Source organism: Python bivittatus, unplaced genomic scaffold, assembly GCF_059951505.1.
Source record: "Python bivittatus isolate LINGU-HERP-01145 unplaced genomic scaffold, Pbiv_v1 ctg000350_np1212, whole genome shotgun sequence".
In the NCBI taxonomy this organism is placed as follows: Eukaryota; Metazoa; Chordata; class Lepidosauria; order Squamata; family Pythonidae; genus Python; species Python bivittatus.
The window spans coordinates 6522608-6545577 of record NW_028277074.1 but is presented as its reverse complement, the minus strand read 5'-3'; the positions used below and the strand labels follow the sequence as shown (position 1 = coordinate 6545577).

Below are 22970 nucleotides of genomic sequence, written 5' to 3'. Positions count from 1 at the left end.
TGAAGCACAAAGCTAAAGGAAGAGATTTTGTTTAGGTTACTTTCTATCCTCCCAACATGTCAGCCTCCCAGGTAGACCAGACAGGAAACATGACAAGATGAGCTAATTCTACTTCATTGCAAAGCTACATTAACAAAATCTTGCAAGTCTAAAAGTACAAATCTCCCAGAGTTTCTTTTTACAGCTTGATAAATTAGGGCAGATCCTTTCTAAGTTTCTTTCTGTGCTCGTTATGCAGCTCCAGGCTCCTCCCCCTTTTATCTGATTGTTCCCTAGGCAGCATCTCTTCCTGTCATCTCTCAAGGTCATTCCTACATACCATTGCACACCATCCATTACAGACTCCATGCATTTATGCTGATCTATGACAAGTTGGGACCAAAGCATGGCTGCCTGCTGGTTTGTCATGGAGCTCTTTCTCTTGAGTAGTGTTTCTGGATGGATAGGATATACTTAGGTGGATTGTTTAAAAGAGGAATAAAAAGGATTGTTTATTAAATGTAAACCCATGCAGGGGAGGAAGTCACTTTTTTTATATACCCAATCCACATTATCTTGTTTTTGGTTAACCACACATAAGCCACTCTTCATTTAAAAAAAAAAAAAAAACTACTAGTATATGGTCCTGTTTTCACAGCAATTAACTGGGTCAATGGGGCAGATTTAGTGACTTCTAGTCAGCAAAAAGAGGGCAATTAATCCAGACAAGGGGGTTAAATTCAGCCTTAAATAAACCCAGTTGTGCCTAGGGTTAAATGACTCCACCAAGTTAGCTGTGTCCTGGGAATACCTACTCTGAGTCAAGAGACCATGCTTGCATGCTTAGTCCTCTGAAGAAAAGAGAGCAAAGAAGTGGCTAAAAAAGAAAGGATTTCTATTATAGAATTCATTGCCAAGGCCTGGCAGTCCAAAGCATACCTCCCAATACTGATTCTCTTCTATATACAAAACATCAATTGCTGCCTGTCTGGCCAATATGGAGTGAGGGAGTGATAGGTATAACCTTGTTAGTACTTTCCTGGTGCCTAGGCTCAGGGGTTACCAGACAGGTCCTGGAGAAAATGGATAGAGCTCCATTAACTCCAAAACCAGCTGACTTTTGATCTCATCAGTGTGATTGCCTACTGGCAGAACCATTACTAAGAAGATGTGACTGGGTTAGTGGCTCACTGGGTTATTGTACAAGTTGTAAGAATAGTCTATCACTAGTCTTGTCAAGCACGTGTAGCAGACTCTGACTAGTTTCCCCCCCCCCCCACCTCTCTCCATATATGACAAGGTAATTATTTGTTAGCCTATAATAGAAGAACTTTAGACAGGTTATCTTCTCCCAGATATAGCAAAAATGATTCCAATATATATTCAGGATTAAACTTTTGTCAATAAAAGTTTTCATCAGGTAAGCAGCCATAAAATTGACACTGCAAACTTCTCCAGGCACCTGGACTTATTCCTGAATAATCATGGAAAGGACTGTGCTGTAAATTTTAGAAAAAGATAGCACTTGCAGAGTGCCTTATCAATTTATCTTAAAAATGCAGAATTCATAGAAGAAAAATGTTCTCACATCTCTATGGATCCAAACCATGCACAGTAAGGCATCTTAAGTAATATTTCTGATGACAAAGTTTTGCTCTTATATGTGGATTTCTTGTTAACATGTTTTTTTCTGAGATATACGCAGTGTTGTTTATTTATATTTAATAACCACTTCCTATTTATACAGATAAAAATGATGCAAACAAGAAAACAGTGTTTTGTTGCATCTGCTTCCATATATTACAAATGCCTTTGCCCAATACTGGGAAAACGCAGAGCATATCCAGCCAAACTATAGATGCTAAAACAGACCTCCAAGAGAATTCCCTCTTTAACTGCTAGCCTAATAGAGATGCAAAAGCCAACATTCTCTGCAATCAATGACTACATGAAGAAGGAACAGTCACTTCACTCTTAAAGACCAAGATTTATTTTCAAAATTGCAGATTAGTAGTAAAGGGGATTTTTTAAAACTTATTTATTGACTTTCTGATACACAGGTGAGAGAAATTCCTAGAAGCAGAGACTTCCAGAAAAATAGTTGTGTCAGTCATTTGCTGCAAAAATAAGAGAGACTTGTGGCACCATAAACACACACACTTAATTATTATGCCCTGAACTTTGGTGAACTACAATCCATAATCCATCAAATGGAAGAAAGTATTCTATAATCATATTCTGTTGTTTTTGAGCTTCAAAAATTACATGGTGGTGACACGGGATTAAAAACAACAACAAAGTTTTGCAACCCAAATCCTGTAGTCTTATTTTCACAAAATGTGTGTGAATGGTCCTGTAGCTGAATATACTAACCACATAACTTAAATTCAGCAAAAACAGACCATACTATAATGATACAAACTCAAGAACTAAATGCTGCAGAAAATTTGGGCATCAACTGTATTCCCACATCTACTGTGATACTGCTATTATCCCAACAAAAGGATTCTTCTACTTGCTCACCTCCCAATGTGAAACATGCCTTCTAGTTAACAATGCCCTATTGAACACTGGCCAGTCACTATATGAAAAAGAAATGGACTGGAAGTTTGAAATCAGAAATATGAATTGGATATATCCATATAATTTATTTATTTATCCATACAAACTGGATAAATAAATAAAAATATCTGAAACTTGTGCAGGGATGTGTTAATTTCTTAGACAGTCTATTTTTCCTAAACCTGAGTGAAGAATTGCAAAGATTGATTTAGTAGCAAAACTAATCTAATGAGCTAGGATTTATTAAATGGTTTAGCTCTATTTATTTGAGGATATAACAGAGACAAACCATTCTTACTACTCTATATGTGTTAAAGTAGGAATGTTGAAAGTACTAAAGTAGGAATGTCTGTACCCTGCCCCTGCCCTCCACTCTTCAACCTTGATTGAAGAGCCAGTTTGGTCTAGTGGCTAAGGCATCAGCCTAGAAACCAGGAGACTCTGAGTTCTAGTCCTGCTTTAGGTATGAAAGCCAGCTGGGTGACTTAGGGCTTGTCACTCCCTCTCAGCTCAACATACCTCACAGAGTTGTTGTTGTGGGGAAAAGAGGAGGAGGAAGAAGTATTAGGTATGTTCGCCGCCTTGAGTTATTTATAATAAAATAATAAAGGTAGGATAAAAAAATCTAAAAAAAAAAAAGACCTCAGAAATTGAGCTGTACTTCTGTGTGCTTTATTAATGTTCTAGATTAGATGGAGACCTATATTTGCAAAGTAATCGATGTATTCAAGTAAAGGTTAGTATAACTAGTCTTTATACTTTCTGGTTGAACATGTGGAGGTCAGAGAGAGTATGGGTCAAGGTTGTGTCCATGGCCCAATCCTCTATACAACTGCATATACATTCCTGCGAATGCGTGAAGAAGGCATCACATCTAACAACTGTTTTATTAAGAACCTAATTGTCAGTGTGTTTACCCTTTGTACTTTATTTCCATATCACAAGAATTAGAAATATGGTACCTCTGGGAATCTGAGGATCTGATGTTCACCAAAATGACAGTTATAACCATTAAAAAGGAAGGACCAAAATCTTGCAAAAACACCAAATGCCATAAGAACATTATAATGTCATGTGATATATATGTTTTCATCATTTTCACTTGAGATCTCAGTATATTCCTGGGTAAGGTTGCTAAATGCTGATGAGCTTTCAGAAAATGGGGGAGGGACAATTGTACAAGATTGCATATTCTCAGAGTCTATTGTGGCCCTATGACCTCATTGATTACTATTCTATCATTTCATATTGGATCTCAACAGTGCACTGGCTAGTGATAGAAGTATCAGTACTTACAATAGTATAAGTGTGTTACTAGCATTATCACAACTAGAAGGAAAATCAGGATCACTGATGAAGAAATGATGATCCCAAATGGTGGAGAAGTCCATGGTGGCAATGTAGGTTTAGAACACTCCATTGTCATATCTGAAATAAAAATTGAAAATACTACTGAAAAATCCAGGCCCACAGTGAAGAAATCATTGGTTCCATGATGTAGCATCATGATATAGTCTCCATGAAGTTAAAGTGCCACACTGACTTACACAAGAATAAGGACTTACCATAAAATAAAAATATGAAGAAACAGTGAATGGGTCAAAAGGTAAAAAAAAAGAAAAAGAAAAAAGAAAACTGAGAAAGTTGTGGTTGTATGCTCAAAAAGAAAGAAGCAAGAAGCTTAAAGAATAAAAGACAATGTGTGAAGTAGTGAAGAGATGTAGTGAAAACAACAGTTTACAAGGCTAGAAACCTATGAAGGATATAAGTGAATGGTATAAACTAGTCTTAACTATAGACAGATTTGCATGACTAGGTTGCCCCCATGCAAGTCCAGGCTACTAAATGTTTCTCAACTACAGGAACACATAACAGTATCCTCTAATTGCTTCCAACCCACTATAAAAGCAACTTCTTCTCCTAATGTTTTCCATTATGCTGGCACAGTGAGGCTATCTTGTTCTCTTGCTACACTTCCCTCCATCTGCCTACTGTGTACTGTGACAGGAATGCTCCCTCCCTTCCAACTACTGGCCACTATCTTCCATAGCCATTATGGATGGGCTGCTGGATTGCCTTCCCTTTTCTGAAGAGAGCTTGATTGGTGAATCTCTCTCCCACCAGCACCCCCCCACCGCCCCGGTGACTGGTGAAATACAGAGCTGTAGAATAGCAAAAGGTTTCCTTCCTCCCTTCCTCCCTTCCTCCCCTTCCCTTCCCTTCCCTTCCCTTCCCTTCCCTTCCCTTCCCTTCCCTTCCCTTCCCTTCCCTTCCAAACCAGATGAAATTATTAGCTTCCCTTTCTACCTCAACTGGTAGGAAGAAAGGTGAAACAGCTGTCTTTTCTCTTCTCTGTTACCAATCTATTGGTGGACACATTAGATGGGAAAGTGTCATGTACAGAGGAGATACAATGGAGGGGACTAATACAAAAAGTCTGTCAATGAAAACTAGATGTCCTCAACATCCACCCACAGAAAGGAAGACAATTGGTTTTCCCAGCATGGGTGGGACAGATGAAGCAGGGCAATATACTAACTGGGGGCTGTGTTCCTTGCAGGACATCAAGTCCTTGCTGTGACTAAAACAGAAAGAGAGGAGTGAATCCAGAAAGAAATTTCTTAAGATGGCTTCTTTTCCAGCCAGTTTGCTTATGGAAACCAAGCAACTGTAGTATAGAAAAGACCTTGGTTTTGGTGTTTTTTTTTCTTAACTCAGGTCTTTGGTTAGATATTCTTCCTTGTAAAGTCTGAAATCTGCATACATGTGGAAACCAGGCCTTTCTGTTTCTTATGACGACTATCCACCTGAATCTAAGAGAGCAAGTACTGTTTCCATATATGTTCCAGACAAACAAAATGACATATTCCATGCTGAAGCACAGGAAGAATATCAGCTATATCCACACATCAAAGTAGTATTCAAATTTACTTCAAACTATGTTCAGTACTATTTTCACTAGTTAATAGTTATAGCTACTAACTTTTGCTAGCACTTTTACTGTCTCTCAAAGATTCAGTAAAGTGCAGAAGTGTCTCTTCATCTGATCAAATAGGAAATAATAATTTGTAGTATTGAATGGTTGAAAAGAAGAATGGCAATAAACAGTTGGACCAGGCTTACCTTTACTTAGTATAAATCAATTTAAATCAATGGGCTGTGAGTCATTTACTTTCCATTAATCTGAGTGACTAAACATGAGTAACTCTGGATCCAATTCAGTTTCTTTCTAACCCCAGGTAGCAATTTTTCATACAGAAATAAGATGCTTTATTTGTTTATTATTAATTCAGATAGGTTTGGGGTTTGCCATTTACTCAGTTGCTATGTTATACAATCAAATAAGATTGCTTTTATATAAAATGAAGGGAACTTACTCAAGCTATCGTTGGTAGACACTTGGAAATCTGAAAATCCAACTGAGCACTGGACCAACATATTTTCTGTCACATTTAACTGCAAGGTGCCAGTGATATTAAAAAGTTTAGAATCATTGTTATATGCAACAACAGAGGTCCAGTGCACCGCCTTATTATTGACAAATCCATACATCTTCGGCCATGAAGAGCCTCCATGAGACACACAGCTCAGTGTCAACTCTGTTGGGTCACAAAGATTCCTGGATGAATTGTACTTGATGATAGGCTTACTAAATGGAGCTGGAAGAAACAGAAAAGACAATAAGATATTACTGAATATGACTTGTATGAGAACAATAGTTTGATATGAGTGCAATTTGTTCAAACAGACTTGTACACATGAAGATCTTCCCCCTAAGTTGAACACTGTCATTGGTGATCCTGAATTTAAGAACACTCTCTTAAACTAAAGTTTTAGACAACTCTGCCAAGTTCCCCTTCTGTGGAATTGTTTCCCCCAAAATAAGATAGCACTCCTCACTGTTAATCTTTTTTGAACAGCAGTGAAAATGTAATTATTTAAGTAGGTATTCAGTGATTAATACAAAATATGTACTGAGAATGTATGTGTGTGCTGCTAAGGATGCTGTTAATATTGTGGATTTACGGTGATGTTGTTTAGGTTACCCAGTTGGCTTTGAGTCTAAGGTGGCACAAGAACTCATGGCCTCTTGGTTTCTGGCCTGGTGCCTTAATCACTACACCAAACTGGCTCTCTAATAATATAATATAACATCACAACACAACACAACATAACATACATTGTATAATTTATTGTATACTACTTTTGTAAGCCACTTAGATTTCTTTCTTGACTGAAGCAGCATAAAAGCACTTGAAATAAATAAATGAACAAACAAGCAAGCAAGCAGGCAGACTAGACAGAAAAGAAATAAATGCATACAGAAGTTCTATGCAATGCCCAGCTTTTCCACTTTGTCCATCTAAGTTTGTCAGCTTAGCTGAAACTGATCCTGGAGATTCACCCTCCCAATAAATGTGTAAACACAGCAGCTTAATATTCCAACCATGTTTTCCTCTCTCTTGCACCTCTTACACAAAAGCCACTATATAATACAAAACCCTATTATATAAGGAGACTCCTATCTTTCTTTTCAGTAGACAAGGCAGGCAGGCAGGCAGGCAGGCAGGCCAGTGATCTAAGCAGAAGGGTAACTGTATTGGGAAGAGAAGGAAAAAGGTGAAGGCAGATAACTGGATGAAGATGCAACTAGAAGAAGAGGTAACTCACAGGAGAAGGAAAGAAAAGAAATAGAAGTTCTAATGAGACATTCTAAAAAAGGTTACTTTCTTCCATTAGAGAAGGGAATCCCCCGCAAGGAGCAGCAGATCATCAAACTGATTTTCAAAGCATCCAAGCTTTGCAGTAGGGATATCTGCAGCTACTTTCACCTCTCGCTATTATGCTGTTTTTAAATGCTGCTTATATCTTATTAAGAGTTCTAAGATAACCTCTGCTCAATTCACACATACATTATTTTGGGGAAAAAATAATCTTCCTGTCAAATCAGTTGACAATATTATAATAAGATAAGTAGCTGGTGCAGATGCCTTTTCAGAGCTATTTTATACAGTGCAGTCTTCTACTTATAAATGATTAAGAATTAATAGGTAATCAAAAACTAGCTGAAAATTGGGCTGGCAAATCTGTGTATGAATCTTGGTCTTTGGTTTTTTTTTCCTTTTAAAAAATTATTATTAAAAATATGGAAGGAAAAAACACAAAACGAACAAAGAGTTCTGGGGTATTCATGACTGTAATTTTTAAGGAGGGCTACAAATATTTAAGCATCCCTATTTAGTATTTCTGTCCTAAGCAACTTTAGGGCAGATGAAAGTCATTATTAAGAATTGTTAAGATGCCTAAAAAATACAGACCAAATTTAAGTAAACTATCTTAAATAAAAGATTGTCTGAAACTCTTTGCTATTGTGCTAATTTTGGGGGTGATGCTATTTTCCACACTTTTAAATACATTAATCTATAGGGGAGAAAAATAAAACTTTAATTTTCCACTTTTTTACTATTATAAATCTGTAGTTACCAATAACAGAATTCAATTTTTATTTGCAATATTTACAACATATACTGGAATAAAGTTTCCATTTCAAATTTCTATGACAGCACTGTGATGCAAATTCCCCTTCCTGCCAACTTAAATACATGTATGGAACTTGCAATCCAAGGACCAAAGGCTGGATCTTGCATTGTGATGTCATAATGCCCATTTCATCATTTTGGTGTCAGTATGATTAGAAACAGATAGCTATGGCTGGGAGTTGAGCCATTTTTGCAGAAGGAAAATAAAATCAATATATAGCAGCTCAATCAAAAGACTATTATTCTGTCAAAAATATTTAAATTGTAGAAATTAATTTGTATGTAGCACTTTCTGAGTGTTGGCAAGGATTCTCATAGATTATTCCCATTAGCGTATGACAAAAGCCTATTTCAACCTGTGGGAATCTATCAGGGGTCACATTCCAGAATTAGAAAATAGTAGGCTCAGGGGCTTACCAAACATTGTCTTAAAGTGCTATCCACTAGTCCTTGAGCCAACAGAAAAATATGTCAGAATAACATTAGGTGTCCCAATTGCCCAGCCCTATCCTGTAACAGTAACAAGGCCAGTGCCTGACGCTGCCCTTAACAGTTTCAATGCGGGACAAATTAAAGAAAGTATTGGTAAACCCTCCTGGCTTCATTTCCCCTCCCATCAAGCATTATCTGCTCCCATCACCTAATGCGGGGTAAGGCAGCACTGGATGAGTGTAGCCAGGTGTCGGAAGCAGTGTATTGAATCAGTCATCAAACTTCCCAGCTGATAGCTACAGGCATGGAAGTGCTCTGAACTGTAATGTCTCCAGCTATGTCTGAACACAAGTTTAGCACTAAATCCATCTCCAAAAATACCCCAGCTGACAGGTCAGAATTATGGAGGAGAGGTGCAGGGAATAGCAGGAAGTCTCAATAATAACTAAGTCCCATTCTTGACTAGTGCTCCAAGGGATTAACAATGCAGTGAGGTCATTTTTAATCTTCATGGCTGGCAGCACCTAAAAGTAGCCCATGGACAGCCATGGAACTCAAATGGAGTAGGCAAATAGTGCCACCCCACTCCAGCCCTCAAATAATAAAAACAATAAATTTATGGCCATATGAAACCCCTTATTGACAGAATACACCCAATAGTGACAGAGCCAGCAACAGCAAAGCCCACCTTTCTTTCTCCCAGTTTAAATTGATCTTCTATGCAGCACAGGACTAGTATTCTCACTTTAAAAAGACCTGCATATAACCTGACAAGACCTTTGGAAAACTCCAGTCTGGCATGACTCAGGTAGTGTGATGGACTGGAATGGAGGAAGGGGGGTGAAAACAGTGCTCTCGTCTCCAGAGCAACGCTCTGGAGATAAGCGGAGAAAGCTGGCGCATCCCTAAACATTCCAGAAGATAGTAGAGACTTGTGCCTGGGAACTGCTAGTCAGTCTGAGATGATTTCTGTAAACAGGTGCTGGCAAATAAACCTTGCTGATTGAACCTGCTTGGTCTCCAGGAGTTCTTTGGGCTAGGCCTGACAGGTAGACAACTCTGTATCAGACAGTCTCATCAGCAGCCAAGGTCAAAAAGGCCTCAAAGGGCAGCTTCCAGCACCTGGAGGGGAGGCGAGGGGTCTGCAGCAGCCAATAGATGCTGAGCAGATCCCACCTGACCACTCAGCAACCACACTGCTGATGAAATTTGCTTGATCATATCCACAGCCATAATTGTATTTCGAGAACAGAAAAGACTATTTTATCACTGGAACAGCTTAAAAACGATTTTGAGTTGCTTCAGCTAGGGACTAGGGATGAGACAAAGGCAATGTTGTGATGACATGGCATTAAAAAAAAACCAGTTACTGCAGCATCCTGTGACACAATTAAGGGAATGGGAGGATGCATTTACATAGGAGGAGCATGAAGGTTTTTTGCTTCTATTTATTGTTTGCTCATCTGTCTCTTGTTTCCAGCTGCAGCAGCTGTCAAAGACCCATTCACATTCCAAAGTGATATTGGAGATCAAGAAAGAACAAAAATTCCACTTTTTCTTTTTCTCGGATCTCCCATTTCTTCACGCAGGATTCCACTCCTGATTACCAGACATACCTGAGATAACACTAAAACATCTTTTGAACTGCATGACCTAGTCTGCCGCCAGCATCAAGTCTGTAATGTGAAATCTGTTTAAAAGTTTTTACCATAATACTGAGGCATCTGAGAAGATTTAAATATGATCTATCGCATGTCCTGCCTGCAATCCATCTGGCCTCTTCAAGTATTTCAGAGGAAATTCTGTGCTCCATAGCTACAAAAATGGGGCTGAGGGACCTCATGCAGCCAGCAGGTTATGCCGCTATGCTTTATAATGCCAATAATAAAAATATTGGTAATTAAAACAAGCATATAAACAAGCCAAATGATCCCTCCTACATTGGTAATGTGATTAGGGGGAACAGAAAAAAGAAACAAATACTGTATGGAACTCTGTATCTCATTCCAATAGCAATGTCCAGCAGTCCACATTTCTAATTATTTTATCATGAGGATATGACCCTTGCCAAATAAATTCTTTTGAATTCAGTGAACCTTACTTCTGAAGTGATGTCTGTTTTATTAAGTTCACTTAGAAAATGTCTAAAGCAAAAAGGCAGCTCATATTGTTAGCACTGCTATGGTAAAACAGACTGGACATTAAGCCTTGACTGTTTCTATAGTAATTAAAAATGCTGACTTCTGGTGAGGATTCATGGCAAACTAGACATCCCTGAAGGAGCGGGGATGGCACTGTGGTAAAGATCAGTGGCCAGACAGTGAATTCTGGCCAGCACAGTTTCTCTGGAAAAAGGAGAGATTGTGAGTTTGCCCACTTACACTCTGTACAGCTGCTCCTCATGAGTTGAGGTTTTTGTGGTCAGCTTGTGAGTTGAGCGGCTGGGAGTTGAGGGATTTCAATCAAGCTCACAGCTGTAACGTAGCTTATATGGATATAAGGTTCGCAAGAGCCTCATTTCCTAAACACTTAAGAAGTGGAGGTAACTAATTTACAGCTAAAGGAAGATTTTCTGAATGGCAGGATAAGAAAATTCCACTCCATTCTTTCTGGATTACAAAGGGAAAAAAAAGTTTTAAAAATTTAAAAACTTTTGGCAAAAAGCTTACCAAGAAGTAGATGTAAGAAAGTTTAAAACAGATAGAGGGGATAGTTATTTTGAAAGACTAATTTTTGGTGAAAGTGCTTTTGAACAAATTGGAATTAAAATAAACTGGACCTTCATGAGCATGTTTTTTGTTTACTATTATTGAGTGCAGACAATTGGTGGATTTCACAAAACAAAAGATAAAGGTAACATGAGCCTTTAAAGATTAAAAAAGAAAGTTATAAGTTAAGGGCTTTTCGGATGGCTTGGTGTTGGTTTTGGAAGATCCTTCCAAAACATTAATGGGGCAAATTAATAGAATTTGGTGCATTATCAGGTTTCAAGATTAATAAACAAAAGATGAAGATGTTAACAACAAATATGAAAATAGAAGTTCAAATAGAATTGATGAATAAAATGGGTTTTAAGATTGAAAAGAAGGTAAAATATCTGGGTATTATTATGACAAATATGAACTGTATGTTATTTCAAAATAACTATGTTGAGACATGGAATGAAGTTGAAAAAGACATGTTAAGATGGGAGAAACTACAACTGTCATTGCTGGGAAGAATTTCTGTGATAAAAATGAATGTTTTGCCTAGAATGATGTTTTTGTTTCAGATAATACCTGTTTTGACAACTGATACACCATTTAAACAGTAGCAAAAGGATATATCTAAATTTGTGTCACAGGAGAAAAAACCACAAGTTAAATATAAGGTGTTATAAGATGCAAAGGAAAGAGGAGGACTGGGACTACCTGATTTAAAATTGTATTTTGCAGCTTGCTGTTTGGTTTGGATGAAAGAATAGGTGCTGCTGAGAAACAGAAGGCTCTTGAAGTTAGAAGGACATGACCTGAGATTTGGGTGGCATCTGTGGCATGATAAAGTCAAAGTTAATGTGGATTTTAAAAATCATTATGTTAGACATGCCATATTGAGAATATGGAATAGAATCAAACCCAGGTTGTGTCTGAAAATATCGTTGTGGCTCTCAGCACAAGAAGCATTTTAAAGAAGAAAAATAAATGGATACCAGAATTTTGTAAAGGGGAACGTAAAATAAAATCAAGAGAAGAATTGGTGGCAGAGGGAAATAGCTCTCAATGGTTTTTTTTTTATTTATTTACAGTTATTAGAAAGATTTAAAGTAGACAAAAGAGTTTATTATTTTGAACATTGTAAAACTGAGTTTGAAATAGAATTGTGTACATGTAATTGCTAAAATGTATACATTTTTATTGAGATTTGAAAGAGAAGAAGAATAAAGTGGGCTAAAAATGTGATTATAATATACAGATGGAATAATGGGAAAATATGTGGTTGAAAGGATTGAAATTTATACTATGTTATAATCTTAGAGAATTTTTATAAAATGATGTTCCGTTGGTATATATCACCAGAGAAATTGTCTGGAATGTATAAAGGCACTTCAAATTTATGTTGGAAATGTGAACAACAAGAAGGGACATTTTATCGTATTTAGTGGACATGCAAAAAAACTTAGAAAATTTTGGATTCAGATATACAGTTGAGATCAGAGTTTTTTGTTTTGGGACTGATGGACAAACAGTTGGGAAAAAGTCATGGAACTTTGCTTTTGTGTTGGTGAAGTTGATGGAACTTGCTGGGATGGCTAAATTGACTTCTTTGATCAGAGAAAAGACAGTATCTACATTTATTTTTGACTGGAAACCCTAACGGACTTTTTGCATAAAACAGAAACAAATTAACTTATGATTTATGGTTTTGATGATTAGACTGGATGGATTATAGAAAGAAGAGAGTTACGTTGTAATCATAAAGTAAGAGGTAAATTTATAATTATACTTATAACTGCTGTAAAGAAGATCAGAAGCTACTTTATATCTTTGTATCTTTGTATCTTTTTTTTCTATTTTTCTTTTACTTTTCCCCCTTTCTTCACTTTTAGCTTTTTCATTTCTTTCTTTTCTTTTTCTTACTTTAGTTTTAGTTTTTAATCTTTTTTAAAAAAATAAAACTAATTTTATATATGTACATAATTGAAGATGTTGTGTCAGTACATTAACACTTACCTATCACAGATAAATTGGCAGCTCCTTCACCTTCATAATTTTTCAATATGGCAATACATTTATATATGCCTGTATCTGATAGTTTCACTGGGGAGATTGAAAGTGTAAGATTATGCTTATCCATCTTTGTTCTGTTCTTGTAAAGTATGTCCTTCTCAGATTCAGATTCTTTACCATGCTTGTAAGAAATCACAACCAGGTCTGGTTTACCAGAGATAGGCTTTTGCCAGTAGATGTAGTAAGATTCTAGCGTTTTGCCTTCAGAGATTTTGTAGCCGCAAGGAAGCCTGGCTTCATCTCCTTCTCTGGCTGAGATATTGGTTATTTCTTGACTGAAAATGCCTAAGAAGGAAAAATATACACACATAAATGCACAAACAAAAATATGACACAGATATCTATTCTTCAAGTTTCTCCTTACAAATATACTTTGAAAAAATGTGGGAGAGAAGAGAGAAGAGTGAGTGAATTTATATATATTAGATATCATCATGTAGTAGAATCAAGTGAATAAAACTGTAAGAAGTCCACCCAGTGATGACCGCCAATATTACAAGTTGTATGTTGCATTTTCCCCTTTAATACAATGTGGTGTGAAGAAAGGCCTTTCAGAAAGTGAACAATGTCTCAAATACTTCTACAAATATACCTTCTTTGGGTTTTGATTATATCTGTGCCTGCCCGCTGAATTTTTCCTTTCTACTTCTGCTTCAATGCCATGTTTTCGAGCTCATTCTTTCTCACTTTATGATTTGAGACAATCACTAACTGATTAGTAGACATGATGATGCCACATTACACTACCATTTTTTCTATGTGATGATATCAAAAACTTGAAACCAAACCAATGACAGTTGAAGATGATATATATATATTTCATTCCAGCTTCTCATGCTAAATAGTGTTAGGAAGAAAGGGAGAGGATGCAGCAAGAAGTACATATTCTAGACTGAACAGGACTGAGGGGAAGAGAAAGTATGTATAAATACTTTGTCTTCTGTTTGCAAAGCCCCTTGAAAAGTTGCTAAAAAATATAGTTTCATAAATGTGTAATTGGGCAAGTTTATGGAGGAAAGGAGGAAATAATTTAAAAAAAAAATTCCACATATACAGACCTTACAATTTAACTGTTTTTATTAGATAAAGCAATTTATATGGATCCATTAATAATGTGGACTTATCATGTCTTGACGATATGCAGAAATCATATCTCCATGTGTTCAGCTATGGTCTCCTAAGGAAGAACTCTATGATGGACAGAGTTCTTGGTTAAACGGGGGATAGAGAATATGTATATACATGCATGCATGCATGGTATGATGGGAGTCATATTAAACATATTTTGTGGGTTGGGAAGGGAGGCTCTGAATATGTTACTATAATTATAGAGCAGTAGCACAGCAGTGTTCTGCCATTCCAACTGCATATATTCATAAGGTAAATATAAAAAATGCTTTGCTCTTCTACATTGCTTGCTCCTGTCTCTTGCTTTTTTTCTCAGTTGCCAAAGACCCACTCACACTCACCAAGCAATACTGGAACTCAAGAATGAACAAGAATTCCACTCACTTACCTTTACCCATATCTCTTTTTTTCATGTAGGATTTCTCTCCTGAATATCACACTTACTTGAGATGCCACTAAAGCATCTTTTGACTTGCATGAACTTTGGTTTGTTTTCCAGCATCCAAACTATGTTGTGCAGCCTGCAACTTGTCTCAAAGTCCCTAGTGTTAGGATTTTCTCATGGGAAAGGATTCATCTCGTTATCTGTAAAACTACTTTTGTTATGGCTATGCAAAGCGTGTGAATTTGTTTAGTTCTCTAGTGTGCACGTATTCTGCTATTTACTGCCACCTATTGGCGTGTGTATGTTAGTTAGCCAGTGGGGGAGGCGGTATGGATTGGCAATATAATGGGAGGATCATATGCCAAGCCTCTCAGTAGAGTCTCAGTATAGTTTTAGTCACCATGTAGTCGTTTTTATAGGTTATGTAGTTGTAACTAATAACCAAGTAGTGTACCTCTTCTCTGAGAGTTTTTGGATAGAGACTTTGTTAAGCTTATGTTGTTGATAAGTCTTGGATGCTAAAATACATGAGAAGACGTGTTTTTCCTATATTTTGTATGATATTTGCATTTTATGGAGTTTTGCATTTTTTATCAATAAACACCAGTTAGTATATATTTTCTGGCTGGATTTCTTTGGGGGACAAGAAATGGACATTGCATTTTGTCAATCTTTCATGCTGATGTGTATTTTTCCTGAGCAATTTTTCCTGGAAGTATTGCTGCACTCTGCACAATAGGAGTATTGCTGCACTCTGCTCAACACCTGGATCATTTTGCCACAATATAGAGGCATCTAAGATGATTTAAGTATTTCCCATCCAATGTCCTATCTACAATTCATCTGTCCCCGTTAAGTATTTCACAAAACATTATCTCCCTCAATATAGCCATGAGTGATCATTTATTCCATGGAATTCTATGGGGGTGGTGTAGTCAGCTGTAACTGGTAACCACACCAATACAGGAAATCAGCAGAGGATGACTGTGGGTGTAGTTATGTCAGAGAGCCTTGTCGAATTCTTTTGTGGTTGACAGCCTTTTCTCTCCTCTGTTCAGAAAAGAGAACAAAAACCTCCTGGGCTAAGAACCCGTGAGGTTGCATAGAGACACTGGAAATTTTTTTGCTAATGTCATTCCTATCTTTGTAGACCATGAAAGTGTAACCTGAATATGCTTATGGCATAAAAGAGCTATAGACAGGGAGAATGATGTTGCCCAGTCATTCAGCAAGTCCAGTTACTTCTTGCTAAAAGTGAAATACTTCAGCAGCATAGAAATTAATAGTAATCTAGATTACTTCTAGATCTTCTAAAAGCTCAATAAATATAGAAGACTAGATATAACATATGATTAAATAAAAGCAATTGGAAAATACAAAAATAATGAAAACCAAATTGGCATCATTATTACACTTGACTTAGGCCAAAGGCATAGAAGCCTAATGGAACAATTGACCCCAATAATTATAAGCTGAACAATAACTGGCAGTGTACTTCTAGCTACCTTTCGTATCAAAGGGAACAGTATTTGGCTTCCCATTGATTTGTGTGGATTGAATGGTATAAGAAGGATAGCATAAAAGAAACAATGTGATGTATGGTTGCTAAGCAAGGATTTGAACTGGGTCTCCCTGATCTATGTCCAGCATTATAATCATTACACCATGGGGTTCTCAGTGTATCATCTCTTTTACTTATTCACTGCAAAGAAACAGGGTTAAAAGTTTTTTGTGACTGCATGTTATATTGCCACCCAGAGAAAGGAAATGAAAGTGTGTGTGGCTGCTGCACTTCTTTGCAGTCATCCCAAGGGAGAGCATGATATGTCATTACTCATCATAGTCAGCTTTAATTTTCAATGAGGGGATTCCCTGAGGCAGTGAACTTCTGATATTTAAAAGCACACAACAGAAGAAAGAAGAAGCCCAGCCTACACTAGAAAGTGTTTGGTACAGCATGAATCCAAATTGACATTTCTAGTGAAGGCATTCAAGCACAGAGATGTAAGGTCCATTTTAAACAAAGGCTATGTTTTTAAATGTATGTATGTATAGAAACCTTCTTCAAGATTTCTTCTTGTATTAGCATAACCATGTATCCAATGAATGCATAAGATTGACTACCACTGCCCCCCTCCCCAAAAACCCTTTCAATATTTCAGTGTATAGGATTTTAATTCAATATACTTAGGTAGGGGAATAAAATTATTGTAAACATCAAAAATACTCCTTTTTCACGTAGCCCTGGTTCTATGGGAGAATTGGCATCTGTCAGCAGTACTTTTGTTCCTTCTCATTGATTTCCACTTCACTCGTACAGAAAAATACCTGGAATTGTGGTTTTCCACTACCAATAAAAGTAGACTATATAACTTTAAAAAGGTACACAGGTAACAGATTTAGAAGCCTACATCTCATCTCATCCTAATACTCAAAAACAGTGGACACATTTGCAGTGTATTTATTTTAGGTGTGAACAATCCAAAATTGGATTATGCAGGAACAGGCTAAAAGATTAAAACTATATTCACTTACTGAAACATACACATACAAATAAACAAACAGAACAAACTAAAACTAGTCTGAGGTATATTAGCAAATATCCCAAGTTTGGACTTAGGGGGAAGTGTGAATACTTCCTACCCCTATCATATCTGAGGTTCTTCAGGAGAAAACATGACAATTGAAAAATATTACTTAGCTATACATCCCATACACTAGATGTTCATAAGGACTCTTCTACTGTGCTAGAGAAGAACCCTGCTCCCAATCCCCTTAATCATGCCTAGCAACCTAATGTGAGAGACTGTGGGAAAAGGGTGAGGGGAGGACGAGTGGGTGTGGGTGGGTATGAAAAGAGGAACCAGAGCCCAGAGGTGTAGTCCATGGGAAGGAAAGCTTCAGAGACTTTCCATTAATTGGCTTGCCTGAGAATTTACTGTTACAATTTTCAAGATTACATTTTTATGTGCATTAAAGATGCCTCTCTGAAATTCATGCAGTCCTTGCTTCTTGAGTTTGTCAGCTATGTGGGCTTAGCATCTGATGACATCATTTCATTACCAGGCATGTCCCTTGTGGCCTTCAGAAGTATGTGTGCGTGTGTGTGTATTCATTCTCTGTCCAAGACAAAAAAAGGAGCTTGATCATGTGCTAAAATATTAGCACTGCAAGAATTTGCCCAACTTTGTGAACAAGTGAGTTTAATATTTTTGCTATATATACAAGTGGTTAAATTGGCTATTTGTCTCTAGCATATGTAGAATTAAGCAGTTTGCCATACAAAAGTGAATGAGAAAGTCAGGGTGAATGTATGTTTTGCATGATCATATACAGAACAGTACTGAAGTTTTCCCCAAGAATGAAAGTTTGTCTGTTTCCCTGTGCTGATGACAGCTATATTCTAGAGGCAAAGGAAGGGAAGTAAAGAGTTTGAAGTCCTCTCCAGAGAAGTTTTGCAGACTTCATTGTAATAACCCCCCACCCATGGCTTTTATTTTGGGGTGGGGGAAAACAAACAATTTCCAACTTAAGACAACATATAGTTTCATGTACAGAGGGTGAAAAATATAGCAGACTAGTCATGGCAGCTTTATTTATTTATTTTTTTCTTTCTCTTTAAGCAAAGGAAGGTTGAATTGGTCAAAGTATATTATTTTAAAGGTTTTAAATGACAGGAGTAGCCCTATCATGCAAGGGCTTTCTGCAGTATCCATTCTGATGATGGAAGGAGACTGCCAGTTCTCCGTCTGGAAACCCCAAAAGGTAGTACGGAAGTAGGCTGGGCAAGGGTAAGCATCCATTGGATCCTAAATCACCTGTCCTTCCGCCAAAACCTCAACTTTAAACCAGTTTAGTAACTGTCCTAAATGTATTTTCACCCAAATAGGAGGGATTTTTTTTCCTAAAATGAAGAAACAGAGAAGTGAAACCTTGTACATTCCAACAAGTGCCTGTTAGCTGTTACATTGCGGGCAGGATACTTGGAATGATTGAAGCACTGTGTTGCTGGAGCCTCAGTGCAAAACACAGGATTGCTCTCTTAATGAATCTATGTATTTCCCATGTATGTATGTAGGGGTGTGTGTGTGTGTGTGTGTGTGTATACACACACACACAAATATATATACATAAATACACATACACACACAGAGCATTATGTAAACTTTTTGGGAATTAGCTTACTTAATCTAGAAGATCCCCTGAAAAACTGAATCCTTTGAGACATTCCTCCTCCAACTTTGAATCATAGATGTGTTCACTATAAATATCATTATTGCCAACTAATACAGCAAATGAAATTGTAGTCTAGTAGAACTGGACATCTGAAAATTAGGTAGGATTGTATTAGGTTATATCAGCTGTCCATCTAGTACAGCATTTTTGTTTCTCATAATCATCAAACAGATTTTTTAAATTAAGTCAGAAGAAAGCAAGACATGAAAGCAAAAGCCCTTTCCCATAGCTCGCTCCACAAGTGATATAGAAGATACATTATCTGTGAACCATATTCAACTATCGTGGCCAGCACCCACTCCACATCTTGTGGTAGCAAAAGCTCTTAAATTATTTAATACAGTTATAATATGTAAGGACATTTTGGCAATAACCAAAAAGCAGCATCAAATAACATTATTTAAAATCTCAAAAATAAACAAAATAAGGAAGTATAATCATATCATCTAAAATTAAATATAGCTGGCCCCAGAGTCTATCAGATCTAACATGGAGAACAAAACAATATTCTACAGTAACTAATCCAGGCTAAAAGGCTGTCTGAATAACTTTCACAGTTTTGTTTTGTTTTTTAAACTATGCCCTATATACTCAGCAACTGCACTTTAGAGAAAGATGGGGTACAGAGAACGGCCCTTCCAGCAGATCTCAGAAGACAAGCTGGAGGTCTCTTATGTACTTGGGATCGAAACTCTAGGAATTTAAAAGTAATAATTAACACCTTGGATTTTGAGTCCATTGGGAGTCAATGCAAGTTTAAAAAGACAACAGAGTTTCATTCTCTGAAAAATGAATCAGCTTTATTCACTGCCACGCAACAGCATAAGTGGGCTATGACTGAAAAATATGAGACAATGGCCAGGTTAATTTTTTTCTAGGAAAGGTTGTACCTTTCTAGGAGCAAGCTTGGATCAAGGAGCAATGCTAAATTTGTGGACCTGATTCTTCTGTGGAAATGCTAACCAACCCAAACAAATAGCATTTCCTTCTTGTCCAGATTAAGTCTAATTAAATCTACAGCCAGCCAATTACCAACCACAGGAACTGATTAATATTTCCAATGCCACCCCTGAATATGAAGCAGAAGACCTGGCTCATGAGAATGAACTGCATTTTGCCTTGAGCAAACATAAGGCCCTCTTACAACTGTGAGAGGAGAACTATAAAAGCTTTACTTTTGAGTTTTATTTAAACTTTGTTTTCCAACTGCATCTGAATTTGGGAAACCATGATTTATCCTAATAGCAGTTGGTCAATAAAACAGCACTTGACACTACAGTCTAATAAAATATGCATCACTTTATACTTTCTTACACTGATGCTCATTTGGAAAGATTCTTTTGGCATTCTTTGCAATTCTCATAGTGTCACTGTAAACTTCACTACCTCACAGATTATTCCTACCTAAAGTTATGGATGATTAGAAAAATGTCCTCTTTCATAGATCTCACTGTTCAATTTCTTCTACTGTGTAAACTTTCCACTACTGTACAGTATGCTTTTGTTCTAACCAGTTATCAGTCCATAAAAGCACTGTTTTCTTATTACTTGCCTGCTAATTTAATTCAGAAGCCCCTGATGAACAGTTTTGATAAAGTTTTTATAATTCCAAGTATAATAATATCTGCTGCACCATGTGTAAGTTTGCTGGCACTCTAAAATATTCTGCAGGTCTTTCCTTTTCAGAATTCATGCTGATTCCTTCCCAACAAATCTTAATTTTCTTTATCATTTTATTATTTATCATGTTCTCCACCAACCTACCTGAAACAGACAACAAGTTAATGAGACTGAAATTACTCTCCCCTGTCAGGCTTATTTTTTAAAAAAATATTACATGGTTTACTTTACAGGCCTCTAACGTGAAGGGAAAAGTTGTTAGAAGGCAAGCAATTTCACATTTCAGTTGCTTTTTAAAATTGGATTTTTAAAACAAAGTATAAGGCAGTGTAGGTTAGTTTGTGGGATAGCTAAATTAAAATAGCTTTTATTTTATTGTTTTAAAACGAGTATTTTATGTTATGGAGTTTCATACCAATGTTATAAATCAAGAGTAAATGCTATGGCAAGAGTACTAAGTGCATCACACCAGTTCTTTATAATGTTCACTTTGTGTGTGTGTGTGTGTATGCGTGTGTGCCTTCGAGTCAGTGTTGACTCCTGCAAGTCCCTGCAGTTTTCTTGGCAAGATTTCAGAAGTGGTTTGCCATTGCCTCCTTCCTAAGGCTGAGAGGATGTGACTGGCCCAAGGTCACCCAGCTGGGTTTGTGCCTAAGGCAGGACTGGAACTCATGGTGTCCCGGTTTCTAGCTTGGTTTTTAGTAACTACACCGAACTGGCTCTCATAATGTTCACTAGCTGCCAGTTTGTTTCTGGTTCCGATTCAAGATGCTGAATTTAACCTAGAAAACCCTTCAAGGCTCGGGATCATGATATCTGAAGCAATGCTTCTTCCCACATGTTCCAGCCTCTGCTTTCAGGGGTGTGGATGCTATCCAAAGGTTGGCTTTTGGGTGGTAGCCCCTAACTTGGGAATGCTGTCCCCAGGTAGGAATGATGTGTTCCATCTTTTCTGTCTTTTGGGTGCCATGCAAATATATTTTTATTCTCCCAGGCTTTGTAATAATACTTCTGTTGAGATATTTAGCCTTCTATTGCTTCTTTTTATTACTGCTTTATAATTTTATTCCTTATTTTATTCTGTATAATTTAGGTGACATTTTAATGTATTTTCGATTGTTGAAAACTATAATTGTAATTGCTCTATAAATTGATTTTTTTAAAAATAGGAAGTGATATATAAATATTATATATATATATGTGTGTGTGTGTGTGTGTGTGTGATCAAACAATTTGACTGCCTAACTGCTTTTGATCTACCAAAGCAAGTATTTGTTGTTTATGTTTTTTTAAAGCCATCTGTTCTTCTCATTTTTTTTACTTGCCTTATTGTTAAGTTCATTTGCTTTTCCAGAGTTTCTGTTCCTTCTGAATTGTTTCATTCTGTAAATCTTTCACTTTTCATCATCTCACTTCTAACAACACAGTGCTGGATTATTTCCTATACTGGCACCCTCTTAGACCATTCTGTAACTTTTTGAATCAGTTGTAGAATTTCCAGAGTTTTTCTTATTCATCAATTCTGCCCAAAATTCAAAACAACTCCATATGTCTTAGATGAGACATTTCAGACTATTCCTTTTAATTAATTCCCTGATGTTTTTGAGCAATGTTCTCATTTAAAATTAAATATGTTGTCATGCTGGACTTTCTATGAGAAATTTTTCACTTATATAGCAATTTGAGTTTGATAACAATATGGATTTTTTTTTTCCTGAGTCAGTTCTGGAATATTTTAATAGCTGAGTAATGAATGAATATAAAACACTTTCCAAAAATGCTATAGAAAATAAAGTCCTATAGAAATATTAAAGATTAGATTATTTTCAAGAGCTTCTTAGTAACGTTAGATTGAGATGACAGAAGTGGGGAATTTTGTGAGAAACTGGGGAAAGCCCATGAGGAGATAAATCATGGCATGGGAGAATCCCTATGTTGGAAGGGAAACAACAACCAGTTGCTGCAATGTTTTTGTTCCCATGAGAGGTTAATTGTTATTCCTTGCTGACCATATCATTAAACAGTGTTAGGTGGCTGCTTTAGATAGTGGGTATGATGGCAATAGAAATTACCCTGATTATTCAACTCATCTTTCCTCTGAGACTCCTCCTGCACCAATTGTTCATTTATGAACTAGTTAAAAAGAACTGGTCCATATATAGAACCTTGAGGTGGGGGGGAGGACCACTTCTTGTTTCCCTCCATTGTGAGAACTGACCAGTCAGTCTTCTCTCCATTTCTTGTGTATAAGGGCACATTCTCACATCCCCCTACACCACAACATGAACCATATCCGAGTAACTGTATGACATGTCTTCCTGG

At 36.9% G+C, this 22970-nt stretch overlaps 1 protein-coding gene across 6 annotated transcripts in view; it reads right to left on the bottom strand.

Moving 5' to 3' along the window:
- LOC103059816 (T-lymphocyte activation antigen CD80-like) overlaps positions 1 to 22970 on the bottom strand; it is a 57081-nt gene that overhangs the window by 7038 nt on the left and 27073 nt on the right. For all 6 annotated transcript variants that reach the window (XM_088144549.1, XM_088144551.1, XM_088144550.1 and 3 more), the window contains 3 exons: positions 13223 to 13564; positions 5919 to 6200; positions 3838 to 3969 (listed from right to left, as the gene is read on the bottom strand). In XM_088144549.1, coding sequence (XP_088000675.1) covers positions 3838 to 3969; positions 5919 to 6200; positions 13223 to 13564 — 756 coding nt within the window. The remainder of the gene's footprint in view (positions 1 to 3837; positions 3970 to 5918; positions 6201 to 13222; positions 13565 to 22970) is intronic.